We start from the raw sequence: 15669 nt of genomic DNA, 5'->3' as shown, positions 1-15669 counted from the left end.
ATGGAGATGCCTATTAAGTTATTTGCATCTACATTTATTCTCTAAAGTTTAATTACTCTTCTGTTGAAACTCATGAATTGACATGATTTTGTCTCAGTATAGAAAAATTTAAGGACAAAAAGGCTAAACTGCTCTGAAGTGAGTGAAAAACAATAGGATAATAGAGAAATAAATGATAAAATAATTTGAGTGGGATTTTGAAAACTTGCACTATTATCTTTTAATTTGATATTTATTAAAATTAAAACATTAGCAATTGTTAAATTGTGGCTGTTGTTCATGTCAAGAGTTATACAAAATTCTCTTATTTTTATTATATGATATATTTGGGCAATTATTTCTTCATGGAATTGTTTCATTTGAATCCTTTGAGAACTATGCTTTTTGAAGTTATTAAATAGTATTCATTTATCTGAAAAGTAGAGAGGAAGAGAGAGAGAGAATCTTCCATCTGCCAATACTGGTTTACTCTCCAAAGCAACACAGTTGGAGTTGTTCCAGGCAGAAACCTGGAGTCAACCATTCTATACAGATCTTGCATGTGAGTAGCAGAGGCCCAAGCCCTTGAGCTATGACATGATTTATAAAAGAGAAAATTAAATATTTAAATATTATAATTAAATACTTCTGTTATTAGGTCACAACTGTGAGTAAACATGACTAGAGTTACATTTAGAGTAAAATGGTTGACTTTTCAAAATTTTGATTTTTTCCCCCTTTTCAGAGTATACTATTCTTATAAATATTCATGAGCTATGGTGTGATAAATTGATACAAGTATGCATGTTCGGAAAAAGTAAATGGTGTTTCCATTTTAAATATTGACTTTTAAAATATAACATTAATTGAAATTCGTTACTCATGAAATCATAACAAGATGATGTCTCACCTCTCAATCTTGACTCTCCTGCTTTTTATTGAGTATTTTTATCTTATGTCTCACTTAATTTGTGATTTGTTTTCTTTTGGCTGTATTATGAGTAACAAAAAATAATAGATGGACAATTATGAGGTGATGCAAGAAGCAAGAGCGAGACAGTGAGTGAGCAGGTTAAAATGCCTTTGAAGTAGCTGGGATCAAGTCCCAACTCTCCCAGTTCCAGCTGCCTGCTAATGCATGCCCTGAAAGGCAACAGGAGATGAATCAAATATGGGAGCCCTTGTGATCCACCTGGGAGACCCTGATGGAATTCCTAGTCCCTGCTTTCCTTCAGTACGGCACAGTTCTGGTTGTTGTGGGAATTCAAAGTAGATGCGATCTCTCTCTCTTTCTCTGTCTTCTGCCTCTCTTTTTCAAATAATTCAGTTTAAACAAAAAAAGCCCAGATGGTTAAACTAATGATATCAAATCAATATCTGACAACTAAAGGGGAAAAGTACATTCTAAATAAAATGATGCTTATCAAAACTTGGAATGATGCAATTATGTAAAATGAAAATTTTACATAATAAACTGTATATATTAGGAATGAAAGCAAAAAGTAATAATTTCATTATCCATATAAAGTTTAGATAATGCAAAATTAATCTAATACAAGTAAAAACGGGGAAATATTAAAGACCAACACAGAAACTGAACAGATGCAGAACATATACAGGATTAACTGGTTCAAGAAGCCCCTAAGTAGTGATGGCCAAGTAGCAGTGCACACGGCACTCGTGCAGTGGGGCTAAACTGAAATTCGAGCTCCTGAACTGGCTTGATTCAACCCCCACCACTGGATGCATTTCGGAAATGAAACAGAAGTTGGGGGAGTTTGCTTTCTCTCTGCCTGGAACACACACAAAGAAAGAGAGACTAGTTTGTAACTAACCAAACATGGACAAAAATTGCATGTTAAGCATAAGGAGCAAGTGTGGAAAAATTATTATTCATACAGTTGATTTTACAATACATGCAACACTATATTAAGTCATGAGAATTGAATTAATCTGATAAGCATAATGTCAATAATTGAAGTAAGACAATGGAACACATATTCTAGTCTCATTTATACTTAAAAAACGTTAATTTTTCTGCACTATTGAAGACAATAAAGAGAAATCTCTAAGTATTTGTATCTGGAAATATATATAAAATTCTTCATAGAATTTTGTTTTAATCTTGCCAAAGTTAGAAATAACTAAAGTTATAGTACAATGGATAAATAATATGTAGAATCTTTATGTAAGGGGAAATGGAAACCTAGTAACATCAATTGCATTATAGTGTGTAATATATTCTAAATAAAAATATAACATAGAATAGAATTGACTGGAAATATTTGAATTAATATCTGCATTGACCTACATAAATGGATGTAGCTCAAATGTCAATCTTTTTTTTAAGATTTATTTTTTATTTATTTGAAAGTCAAAGTTAGAGAGAGAGATTTGTCCACTGGCTCACTCCATCCTCCCAGGTCTGCCACATGGTTGCAGGGCCCAATGGCGCGGGCCATCTTGCACTACTTTCCTGGGTGTATTAGTCGGGAGCTGGCTTAGAAATGTAGGCGCCTGAACTTGAACTGGCACACAAATAGAATGCTAACACCACAGGTGGTGGCTGTACCTGCTGTGCTACAATGCCAACCCCCTTCTAATCTTTCCTAACCTCATGTAGAACATTTCTGTAATGCTGGTATAGTACTTATTTTATTTTGATTTTTTGTACATATTAGTGGCATAATCACCTTCCCATTCACCAAACCAACCTAGTTGTATAAATTACCATTGTTTCTGTGATTGAAAATACAGGTTTAATAGTTTTGGGTGATTAAAGGCTATAACACATCTTTTGGATGTTAAACTTGAAATTTTGGAAGGCAGGGGTATATTCATTGTAAAAGATCTAGAAGAATTTCTGGGGCTCTTCTGAATTTCTTGTCTATGGCTCCATTCCTCATATACAAACCAGCAGTAGGACATCTTATCTTTTTCTGATACCTGTTTTTGATAGCACTTCTTTCCTGATTCTGAATTTTCTGTTTGCCTCATTGAGACCATGTGATTAATCTAGTATAAACCCTCTATCTATCTATCTATCTATCTATCTATCTATCTATCTATCTATCTATCTATCTTTATTTTAACCAAGCCTGCAAACTTCCTTTTGCCATGAAAGTAAAATGTTTCTGGGCTCTGGGGATTAAGATGTGGAAATCTTTGTAAGGTCATTATTTTATCATACTAAGTTGCGCATGCCTCCTTAGCTCTGTCCGCACACCTGCTCCAACCCTTGCAATACTTCAAATGATTAGTTTACTTAACATATTTCCCTGTTTGGTTGTATTTTCAAGAAAGATGCCATTATTCTCTTGTTCTACTTATTCCCAGGAGTAAATCAATCTCTCTCTCTCTCTCTTTCTCTCTCTCTCTCTCTTTTTCTTTCTAGAATTTATCTATTTTTATTGGAAAGTCAGATGTACAGTGAGAATGAAAGACAGAGAGGAAGATCTTCTGTCCACTGATTCATTCCTCCGAGCTGCCACAATGGCCAGCCCTGTGCTGATCTGAAGCCAACAGTCAGGAGCTTCCTCTGGGTCTCCCACATGGGTACAGGGTCCTGAGGCCTTGGGCCATCCTGGACTGCTTTCCCAGGCCACAAGCAGGGAGCTGGATAGAAAGCGGGGTCGCCGGGACTAAAACCTGCGCCCATATGGGATCTTGGTGCGTGCAAGGCAAGGACTTTAGCCACTAGGCTACCATGCTGCCCCCTCACCACCCGGGGTAATTCTTGAAGTAGGCACTGAATGCATATTTATTAAAAGGCTGTGTGAATGAATGAAGCATTCCTCATGTGCTTTGCAAAGGTAGTGTTACAGTTTGCCCAAAATGTTTATTGCACCCTTATTTCCTAAGAAATTAAAGATCTGAATCAGCTTCTCAACAGTTAATTAATACCAACAGAAAATAGTTTCTTTAAAAAAGATTATGAGTGACTCACAGACTGTCAGAATGTTTTGAAGTATTTGAAAGCTCTCCTAAATTATGTAACTATGAATACTTTTTAATTAAAGGAGTTAATGAATATTCCTCAGGAAAGAGCTGGCTTCCACCGTCTGGAGTTAATTGCAAACCCACACCTGATGGTTAATTTCTTTCTGAAATGTTGTTTTTTTGTAGATAAAGCCCATCATTTACCACATTCCACATGGGTGTAGATTAGCCGTCTCCATTGCACATGCTCCGAGCCTACCTCACTTTGCTTAAGGCAGGGCATTAGCTGTGCATTCACTTCCTCTTTTCTGGGGTGATGTGATTTTTATTACACTGTTTGATTTACTCAGAAACTTAGAACACAAGGTTATAGCCATAAAATCAGGACAATGGCAGAACTAAATGGATCATGTGTAATGTGAAGCTTCTCTTACGAATGCTTTCAGAAATGTCTGTTCTGTTTACAAGTTTGTGTGAGTCAATTGGTAACTTTACCATTAAGGATGTCTTTTTCATTTGGAAAAGAGAATCGTGAGTTGTTTCTCTTAAAAGAGCTGACTTAAATTATTATTTGCCATTAAATGGCAGGGCTCTTTTCCGTTATTTTATTTTGTTCAACTTCTTTCTGAAATTATACACATATTTGATGAAAGTAATAGCAAAAGGAACTCAGTTGTAAAAAATAAAGAGCAAAGCAAGACACAGCATGAATGCATTCTGTAACAACAAAATTGTATCCGCTAGCAACACTCCAAGCTTTTCTTAATCAAACATCCATCAACACTTAAAGTATTTAAAGAATCATGAGAAAATAAGGCAAATAGAATTTAGAAGTTATGAATATGACAGGCTAGAGAAGATAAATCACTTTTTTCTTAAAGAATTTTAATTACCTTTTAAAAAATTTTTTTAAAGATTTATTTATTTTTATTGGAGAGGCATATATATACAGAAAGGAGGGGAGACAGAGAGGAAGTTCCTCCGTCCGATGATTCACTTCTCAAGTGAGTGCAATGGCTGGAGCTGCGCCAATCCGAAGCCAGGAGCCAGGAGCTCCTCTGGGTCTCCTACATGGGTGCAGGGTCCCAAGGATCTGGGCCGTCCTCAACTGCTTTCCCAGGGCACAAGCAGGGAGCTGGATGGGAAGCGGGGCCGCTGGGATTGGAACCGGCGACCATATGGGATCCTGATGCGTGCAAGGCAAGGACTTTAAGCATACACTATTGTGCCGGGCCCAAAGAATTTTAAATACCTTTTATTTACCACTTTCTAATCATTTGGAGATAAATCTCTGGATTACATAGAAGTGGATTCTTTCGCGCTGCAATATTTCTAAATTCAAAATATCTGTTAAGTTTCCTGTGATCTAGCAGTGATAACTTCAACTATTGAGCTGAGAAAAAAATGCAAAGGTCTTGTTTTATTTCACTGGGAAAATGTACCATAATCAAATGTCTGTGCCTGTCCAGTTAAGTTGTTATCATTAGTTTTTTATGTGATGCAATTTACCATCTTAGGTCAATGGAAGCACGGCTTCAATCTCATTGTTTAGCCTCCCTTCCCCAGAGGAAACAGAAAGCACCCGTGGGGTGCCTGTCACATAGCTGGCCCTCAGTCATTGCTGGTGGAATAGGAGGAGGCGGAGTTGGAGATCCTACTCTCTCATTAGTGTCTAATTAGGAGTGTCCATATGGCTGGGATATTTATAACTCTGTATTATTTGTGACCTGTGGAATCTTACACCTTTTTCAAACCTACTCTTTCTTCCATAAAACATTTGCAGATTATTCCAACAATACTTCTTTGTAATAGCCCAACTCTTTCTCATTTTATCATTTTTAATCTGTCATTTACACTCCAGTGCTGCCCCTGGCACCCAAGGATATTATAAGCTCCTCGATAAAGGAAATAGAATCTCACCCATGTTTATTACCACCCACTGAATCTAAAAATTTTTCTAAGACATAGTATGTACTCTGTAGTAATTTTTCCAGACAACAGACATTAATTTGGACCTAAAGGTTAAACTTGCAGGGAATATTCCATACTTTAACATCACTTTTCAAAGCCCTTAAAATTAATGTGTAGTCTCTCTATTTTTACTGTTAACACCCTTATAAGATTATCAAGAACAATTTTGTGATTTTCGCTTGATTACTTTTATATCTAGATAGTAGCCATTTGCATATATATATGCTGTATTTTCTCTTCTTTTCAAACTGTGAAACAACCATAGGTATACTATTCAATAGCCAACATAAGGAATATATATATATATATATACAGCATATACATATATATATATGTGCTGTATTTTCTTCTTTCCAAATGAGAAACAACCATTGGTATACTATTCAATAGCCAACATAAGGGAAAAGACTGAGAATTTTGAGTGGCAAAATTATTCCCGTTAATATTTTCAGGTTATTTCCTACTAGCTAATAAGTTTGTTTATTTGGTAGAATATGTCTACTATTGCCGTAAGACCGTGTGGCTTGTTACTCATGAGAAACATTGTCATCTCTCACTCGAAAACTGTGGCATACAGACAGTAAACCAAAATGACAAAATGGGCTTTTTTTTTTTTAGAGATTTTATTTTAGTTTTATTGGAAAGTCAGATATACAGAGAGGAGGAGAGACAGAGAGAAAGATCTTCCTTCCAATGATTCACTCCCCAAGCGAGCGCAACGGCCGGTGCTGTGCCAATCTGAAGCCAGGAGCCAGGAACTTCTTCCAGGTCTCCCACACGGGTGCAGAGTCCCAAGTCTTGGGGTTGTCATGGACAGATTTCCCAGGGCACAAGCATGGAGCTGGATGGGAAGTGGGGCTGCTGGGATTAGAACCGGTGCCCATATGGGATCCCGGTTCTTTCAAGGTGACAATTTTAGCCGCTAGGCAACGCCGCCGGGCCCCGACAAAATGGACTCTTAAGAAAAGTGTTTGGTTTATACACAACATATAACATACATAAAGCTCTTCTATTTCTGGTCTTTGGTCTGTCCTATGGGTTTGGGAACAAGACTTTGGCCTTTAAAAAAAAAAAATGTTTGGGGGAAGTGAAGGAGGCTACTGTGTCAGGTGAATTCAGAAGCAGTTTGACTATGAACCAAATGACGCTTAATTTTCCAGTCCCTTACGCAGAGCCTTACAAGGACAAGTGTCAGCAAGACAACTTTTTCTAAAGTATGGCTCCTTCACATTGTGTAAATTTCAGTTATTATCAAGCAAAACTCTGCCACTGGAAGCACTCTTGAAAGAAGCTGATAATTGTGGAAAGCACACTATTTGTAAATTTTTAATTTATTATTTAAAATATATTCCGATTGATTTTATTCTTATTATAAAGTCAGATATATAGAGAGAAGGGTCTTTCATCCGCTGATTAACTCCCCAAGTAGAAGCAACAGCCAGGGATGCACTGATCCGAAGCCAGGAGCACAGAGCCTTTTCTGGGTCTGCCATAGGATGCAAGATCCCAGGGCATTGGAACTACCTCCACTGCTTTCCCAGACCACTAGCAGGGAGCAGGATGAGAAGCAGGGCTGCTGGGGTTAGAACCGGTGCCCATCTGGGATGTTGGCATGTGCAATGCAATGACTGCAGCCGCTAGCATACCACACTGGGCCAGAAAAGCACAATATTGAGAATGTCTCAAGGCCTAAGTTTTTGTTGGTAATGAGTGCTAACTTGCAAGATGTTCTTTTCAAAGCACGTGATCTTACTAAGTCTCAGGGTTGCTTATCTGGCAACTAGCTCATCCTGTTTTTGTCTGTTTTTGTCTCTGATTTATGATAACATCCTGAAATAAATCTCTAGTAATCAAAACGCAAAGTTCAGGAGCAATTAGTAGTTAACTAAAAAGTGTAAGAAATAAGAAATATTCAGATTTAATCAGCATTTATTTCTTTGAAAGTTAGAGTTGAGAGAGAGAGAGAGAGAGAGAGAGAGAGAGAGAGAGAGAGAGAGAGAAATTCCATCTGCTGGTTCATTCCTCAAATGGATGCAATGACCAGGACTGGGTGGAAGGCAGGAGGCAGGAGCTTCATCCAGGTTTTGTACACACATGGCAGGGGTCCAAACACTTGGGCTATCCTCTGTTGCTTTCTCAGGCTCAACAGCATAGAGTTAAATTTTAGGCGGAGAAGCCAGAACTTCAGCGAGCACCTATGTGTGATTCTCACATTGCCTGCTACACCACAATGCCAGCCCCAAAGTGTTCAAATTTAGTGGTGATATGCATTAGGCAGTGTTGTCTTCCTGCCAATCAGCAAATTCAGCAGCAGCAATTGCCAGGCATTCTCCCTAACGCTGATCTCTGTTCTTCCTACAGAAGAAACTTTGCAGCCCTTCCCTACTGAGAAGTGTTCACTGATCCTGGACTGCAGCGGATTGACGTTCTTTGACTCTTCTGCAGTCTCTGTGCTGGTTGAGGTATTTTCACAACCTGGGTTTGGACTGAGACCTTGAGGTCCCTTCAGTAACCAGGATTTCACCTGCCCCTCTCAGCTCAGCGTCTTGAGCCTGCTTATTTCCACACTCATCTTTTCCTCTTCTTAGCCAAGGACGTGGACTTTTTTTCTTTTTTAAGACATTTATTTTTATTGGCAAGGCAGATTTACAGAGTGAACGAAAGACAGAGAGAAATAACTTTCTATTGGCTGGTTCACTCCTCAAATGGCCACAATGGCCAGAACTGAGCTGATCCAAGGCCAGGAGCCAGATGCTTCCTCCAGGTTTCTCATGCAGGTGCAGGTTCCCAGGGCTTTAGGCCATCTTCAACTGCTTTCCCAGGCCACAAGCAGGGAGCAGGATGGGAAGTGGAGCAGCTTGGACATGAACTGGCATCCACAGGCAATCCTGGTGCTTGAAGGTAGAGGACCAGGCAATTGAGCCATCACACCATGTCTCCCCGCCCCTCCCCTCTTCGCCACCAAGGGCATAGGTTTTATGCTTCAGGTCTGTGTAGGCTTGTTTTCAGACAAATTTTCCAGTTTTACACGCATGTGGGTATCAGAAGTCAAGGTATTTATTCACAATCCTTGAGCTTGACATATCACTAAGCCCAGTGTCGTTTCCACTCTTTGCAGGGCCCAACACAAGGACTTGTCTCTGTCTCCTTGGGTGACATTGCCACCTTCTATGGTCTCCATGATTTATGTGTGCAAAACATACAATTCCATTGGATTGTTTCTTTAAAACTGATGTAGCTCGCAAACCCATTTCCCACAAATTAGAAAACCACTTCTTGTTGCCAATTCAGAGAAAGCTGCCCTGCCCTTGGATTGTATTCTATGTCAGGAAGGAATGGACTCTCTTCTTCCTTTCTGTCCTTTCCCTGAATGACCGCATTGACTGGGGAGGAAAATGGCATTCTAAGCATCTTCCAGGCCTGGTGTCCTGGGTCCTCTGCCCACTTATGTGTATGCCACTCGGCTCCCTGTCTTCTACCAAAGCTTTCTTACCTTGCCTGGCCTCCTACAGCATCCACCCTTAACCAAAACCTCTGTTAAAACTCTGTGAAATTAGAGCTCTTCCAAGGCCCATCTCTTTTACTGTCCTCTACAAATGTTCCTTTCAGTAGACTCCCCGAATGCCCGTTTACTCACAGCTCAGTGAAGCTGCTGTGTTTGTGTGGGTCCCTCTCATCACATTATGACCCTGGAAGGCTTTGTGGCAGGTCGGAGGACCACCCTCATTTGTTCTGCTTCTCCCAAAGATTTCAATTCTGGGCTGTGTGATACCGCTTGTCTGAACTTAGTCACTCTCATATTTTTGCCCAGTTTACTTGTAATAGATGGGGTTGCCTTGTATTAGCAACTTTTCATTGATAGAAATAAAAATCCAACATTGCCCTTTCAGGAGTTGAGATCAGAAGTCCTAGAATGGTATCTTCACAGAATGGAATTTGGCATTTTCTTGCAGTGTTGCACACCTTCTATCTCTATTCATTCTTGGTTTAGATGTAGAAATTTCTGCCTTTCAAGTCCAACGTAATGCATAGGTCAACGCTGGGAAATTAGGACAGCTTGTATACTTAAGTCCAAGGGTGAAGTCTCAGTCCAGGGGGCTGGAGAAATCATCTCACATGTGTGGATTTGGGTTTATTCATTTGTGAAAATGAGGGGCTGATTTGTTTCAGGATTATCAGGTATTTGGAAAGCAAATAACGATGTGAAACGATTGATGTTAAAATATCTTCCATCTTGTATCCAGTGACTATTTTTAATGAGTTAACATTTTCCCCATATACTATACTCTTATTTCCTTCTTGGTTTCTTCAAAATCTTTCCAAAAGTGGGCATATTATTCCATTCCAACTCTTACTTCCTCACCACTAAACATGGGTTGTATGTACGTAGGCCCTTGCCACTGCATGGCTGCTTGGGTTGGGCATTCGAGTTTACTCTGTGCTACAAACATGTATAACCCGAGTGCCTGTTGGAGCTGTGCATTTAAATGCGCCCTCCCTGTCTCAAGTCTCCCTCAGGATCATCATTTTAAACAATTGCAGGTAAATTTGATGCAGATAGTCTAAAGCTCACGTTTTGAGGAAGGTTAAACCAGGATTTCCTGCTAGCGCATGTTTTTGGTCAATTTCATTAAATTTTTTTTTTGTCTGAAGTTATTATCTGCCCTCTCTGGGAGAGTGAAAAATAAGACTCTAAGTTATTAAAGAGAAGAAAATGATTTCCTATTCCCGATGAGTTTAGGATTGATGGTCAATTTATGGACCTAGACTTGTTGGGAAAGACTGTTTGTGTTGTTTTTAAGCTCTCATTCTAGTGATGACAAAATTGAAAACAATGAAGTAAACAAAGAAGGTAAATTGTTTCCATTTATTTTTAATTAAAAAAATGACATCTGTTTGTGAGCATTTTTCAAATTTGTGCCTACAAAACAAGGACTTTTGAATTAATTTTCTTACATATGAATTTTTGATTTTTTAAAGACTTATTTATTTTTATTGGGAAATCAGATATACAGAGAGAAGGAGAGACAGAGAGGAAGATCTTCCATCGCTGATTCACTCCCCAAGTGATCACAATGGCCAGAAGTGAACTGGTCCAAAGCCAGGAGCCAGGAGCCTCCTCTGGGTCTTTCATGTGGGTGCAGGGTCCCAAGGCTGTGGGCCGTCTTCCACTGCTTTCCCAGGCTATAGCAGGGAGCTGGATGGGAAGTAGAGCAGCTGGAAATGAATTGACACCCATATGGGATCCTGATGCATGCAAGGTGAGGAATTTAGCCACTAGGCTACAGTACCTGGCCCATAATGTCCTTAATTCACTTTGCTTCATATTTGTTGTAATAACATGATGACACATACTAAGTGTATAGAGTTTAAGGAGAGATTCACCCTGGATCTGAATATTAGCTGTCCACATCTTAATGTGCATATAATGCCACAACAGTTTGTTTTAAGGCTTGACCACTGGGACAACAGTCCGAGGACTCCTCGGCTATGCATGTCTCCCTACCTCCTCACCGTACCTCCTGTGCTGTTTTATTAGTTGTTATAACACAGGGAACGTTTCTCCTGCGAGACACAAGTTGAAGAAGGGGCAGCGACTTCCATTTATTTTTTGACATGGGACACTGGAAAGGTCAGTGAACTGGAGATTATGCTTATCAGCGTCCACAAGCCATGCATAGCAATGTGTTTGTACTTCATTGAGCTTAAGGAAAAGTCAAACGCTGAGAGGTCACCTTGAATTAGCTGTTGTATTCTACAGAGCCAGGAACCATTTATTCAAGGCCTGATTCCCAGTCAATGCATTTTTTTAAAGATTTATTTATTTTTGTTACAAAGTCAAATATACAGAGAGGAGAGAGACAGAGAGGAAGCTCTTCCGTCCAATGATTCACTCCCCAAGTGAGCTCAACGGCCAGTGCTGTGCCGATCTGAAGCCGGGAACCTGGAACCTCTTCCAGGTCTCCCACACGGGTGCAGGGTCCCAAATCTTTGAGCCGTCCTCGACTGCTTTCCCAGGCCACAAGCAGGGAGCTGGATGGGAAGCAGGACTGCTGGGATTAGAACCAGTGCCCATATGGGATCCCGGGGCTTTCAAGGCGAGGACTTTAGCCGCTAGGCCATGCCGCCGGGCCCACATTTTTTAAAATCGTTGTTTGCTTGTTCATTTATGCCCAAAGTAATACACAGTTCTTCACAATTCTCACAGAGAAAGAATTGCTCACTGCTGGAGGAATATGAGAGAAATGTTGGATGTATCACGCATTCTGTTAGACTGCATCATATACAGCTTTTAATATTTTGTGTGTAAGACGTATCACTTCCGAGTAGCCAAATCGACCCTACTGTAACTAATATTTCTGGATTTACTTTCACTGAATTTCATGTATTGACTTTTGGTGAATTTCTACTGAAGATTTTCTGGACCTTAAGGAGGCAGGATTCTCAAGTATGCCAAGCTAATTAGTGAGGATGTTTCTCCTGATGGATCTTTAGCAAAGGAAGTGGGGTGACGAAACTTGCTTGAGAACTAGTTAAGTTCTCGGCTGACCATTCATAGATGCTATCCTATGGAGTCCGGAATAAGCTGAAATCATTATGCAATACTGAAATAAGTTGGCAACGGTCATTACTTTGCACAGATGATCTTCGACTTCTCATTCTAACAGGGATGGGGAGAGGGTGCTTTTACCTTGCAGGATAAAGTGGAAAATGTAAGCAGCCAAATTCAGTGACAGTAAAGATCCTGTGTGTTCCCTGCTGTGTTGATCTTGGCCTTCTCAGTGCTGGCCAAGGTATGCCCAACAGTGTAACAATGCCTCCCTCTGGTGGTTTGACTTCAGAAGCATGGTCTCTTAACTAAACACATCTTTTCTGATGTTCTTATTAGCTCTTGCTGCCAGTTATCCTACATTAGTTGTTGCTATACTTAACGCAGGATAACCAACTCATACTTAAAATATCTTTGCAGGTCTACATGGACTGTCAGACCAGGAGTGTGGATATATCATTAGCCAATTGCACAGGTAATGCAGAGTCCTTGGCTGTCGTTAAGCACAATTCTGCCATTCTGTGTTTTGATAAACAACATGTCCTTTCTTGTAGCTTCCTTGACAAAAGCAATGGAGTACTATGGAAACCTAGATTCGGAAAAACCAATTTTCTTTGAATCGGTGTCTGCTGCAATAAGAAGCAGCTATTTAAATAAGGTGAGTGGATAAAATTGGCTTTTAGGAATGATAAGAGAAGTAAGAATACAGAACCATGGGTTTTGCGGGCCTTTTAAAAATAAGACGCTCTCCTTCTGCCATCTAAAAAATCTGTCAAAGTGAGTCTTTGCCACAGATTTACCTGCTATAAGTGAAGAGTTCTGTTCCTTCCTTTCTTGGACTAGTTATGAACTTTTAAAGATAATTTGGATTCTTTAACAATGTTCCAAGATGTGTGTGTGGTGGGGAGACATCTGGTCTGTAGGCTATATAAGGCCCATAAAATGGCTTGGCCTGTCCCTGTCAAGGCATCCTTAGGTGGGGCTCAAAATTTAATTTAGATAATGTATTGCAGGCCAATTTTAAGTTAATTTTAAAAACCAAATTTATTACTATGTGTTGTAAAAGCAGGGTTAGACACAGACTTAGAGAGGGAGATAGAGAGGAACAAGGAGATATCTTTTATTCACTATCCAAATGGCTTCAGTAGCCAGAGTTGGGCCAGGATGAAACCAGTAGCATGGAATTCCATCCATGTCTCCCACATGAATGCGGGGGCCAAGTCTCATTTTCTGCTGCCTTCCTTGGTGCATTAGCTGGATCATAATGAAGCAGCTGGGACTTAAAACGCCTGTAACCAGACGTTCTGCATCCCTGCAGCAACATTGGTAAAACTACATGCATGTCGCACAACAGATGGAAGTGTAACCCACAACACCACAATGCTAGCCCCCTTATGTTTATAACTTTGAATGCCCTGCAAATGACTCTTGGCAGATGAGTGATTCTCTGTCTGGAGAATTTGGTGATCATCTATGAACAGTGAACTGTTTGCCTTCATACTTCGTGCAGGATTTGCTGCCCTACAAATCTGAATCCAATACGCAGATTTTCCCCCTGATTTGATGCCCTTGTCTCTAAGCTTAGTTTGATTGCCTTCATCAGAAGCATTATTTATGGAGTCTACTGCTCATATGATCAGAAATGTTAAACTTAGCCCCCGAATGCTTGGATTTAAGGTTTGGTTTTATGACTGTTCCTAGAACTCTGATTTCCTATAATTTTTGGTTTAACTTTTAAATTCTTGTCCTTTCCTCATCCCTGGAGAAACATTTGGTGTCAGCAAGGTTAGCATTATTACATTCGATGAGAACCTCATGTATTTATGAACTAATAACAGTATGGTTATGAAGATCAGCATGATGATGATTATGATTTAAGTAGCATGAACTAAGTGCTCAGTATGTTAAAGGATTTTCTCGTATAATTAGCTAAATCGGGCCACAGTGTTATATCACAGGTAATATTATTGAACCCATTTTTAGAAATGGGAGACTAAATGAAGTCACACCATTTCAAAGTGATGCAACGAGTCTCCAAGTTAACATGTTGGCCTTGGACGTGGACTGTTAAATCACTCCTTTTTGTGACCTCATAGAACACCCCTTTTCTCAGCTTGACTGGGCAGCTTGCTTTAGCTGACTGATTTCACTGTGGTACTGATGTAGGAGTGGAGTGAGTAGCATATGCTTATTTCTTTCTCTTCCATTTCAGAATTTGAACAAGGTCAATGACCACAGCGAAGTGTGAGGCCATTTTGTTGCAGCACATCTGTTATCTTCTGCAGGTGCCTGAGGAGGCCAAATACTGGCATCTAGCACATTCTTTTGTTTATATCTTACCGATAACCTCTACTATGAAGCAGGATGTGACTTAACATTAGTACCTGCACATCCATCGACTGAGATATGCCAATAGATTTTCTTAGCCTTTATGAGTAAGCAGGTTCACTGTTTATGTAAAATCAGTATGCATGTAATTTTGATGTACTTATGGGTAAACGTGATTTTATTTCCTATGGCTGCAGTACGCTGTGTAGTTTTATGTCTGTTTTGCCATAAGTTGATTGTAAAAATGACACACACTTTAGTCATGAGATTCGAAACATTTATAAGCCATTTGTAAAAATTGAGGATCATCTGTAACATAAAACAACTCACCAAATATAAAATTTTCTGTTCCCTCACCCCCCCAAAACACTGAAATATCAATCAGGCTAACTATTATCTTATATAACAGAAAAATAAAATTACCAAGAAAACAAACAAATGACACACCAGAAATTATGTATTTTTATTGAAATAAGTCCATTCTTGAGGTATTCATGGGGACTTCCACATTTGCCAGAAAAGTGGTATAGTGATAAGAAAAAAATATTGATCTAAGTAAATTTTGTTATGAAGAATGGAAATGCTTGGGATATTCATTCCAGATAAATCTAAACTCTCTCATCTCCACATCCCCCACACCCATCTCCCCAACATAAGTGTCTTTATTTTCTGCTTGAGTTTTTTCGGAGCCAGAAATATGAAAATTGCCTGTTTTGTATTTTTTACATGCACCTTTTTAGATTAGGAAATACCAATAGGCTAGCTTTATGCTATTCCGACATAAGATTAACTGTAGTAGTTTTGAACTTTCTGATTTCAGAGAGACAGCAATAAAATGTAGCATACTTATCCATCTGCATTGCTGTGTAGTTTTTTTATTAAAGGAGAGCTTGATATGATTA

General features: G+C 39.3%; 1 protein-coding gene across 2 annotated transcripts in view; it reads left to right on the top strand.

The window, feature by feature from the left end:
- The window catches only part of SLC26A7 (solute carrier family 26 member 7), a 118416-nt gene extending 103154 nt beyond the window's left edge, over nt 1-15262 (top strand). For both annotated transcript variants that reach the window (XM_058668805.1, XM_004597226.2), the window contains 4 exons: nt 8251-8351; nt 12860-12914; nt 12994-13097; nt 14652-15262. In XM_058668805.1, coding sequence (XP_058524788.1) covers nt 8251-8351; nt 12860-12914; nt 12994-13097; nt 14652-14687 — 296 coding nt within the window. In that variant the 3' untranslated portion in view covers nt 14688-15262. The remainder of the gene's footprint in view (nt 1-8250; nt 8352-12859; nt 12915-12993; nt 13098-14651) is intronic.
- The last annotated feature ends 407 nt before the right edge of the window (nt 15263-15669 follow it).

The sequence above is a fragment of the Ochotona princeps genome, chromosome 9, assembly GCF_030435755.1.
Source record: "Ochotona princeps isolate mOchPri1 chromosome 9, mOchPri1.hap1, whole genome shotgun sequence".
In the NCBI taxonomy this organism is placed as follows: domain Eukaryota; kingdom Metazoa; phylum Chordata; class Mammalia; order Lagomorpha; family Ochotonidae; genus Ochotona; species Ochotona princeps.
The sequence above is the reverse complement of the archived record's forward strand: the minus strand, read 5'-3'. Positions and strand labels throughout refer to the sequence as shown.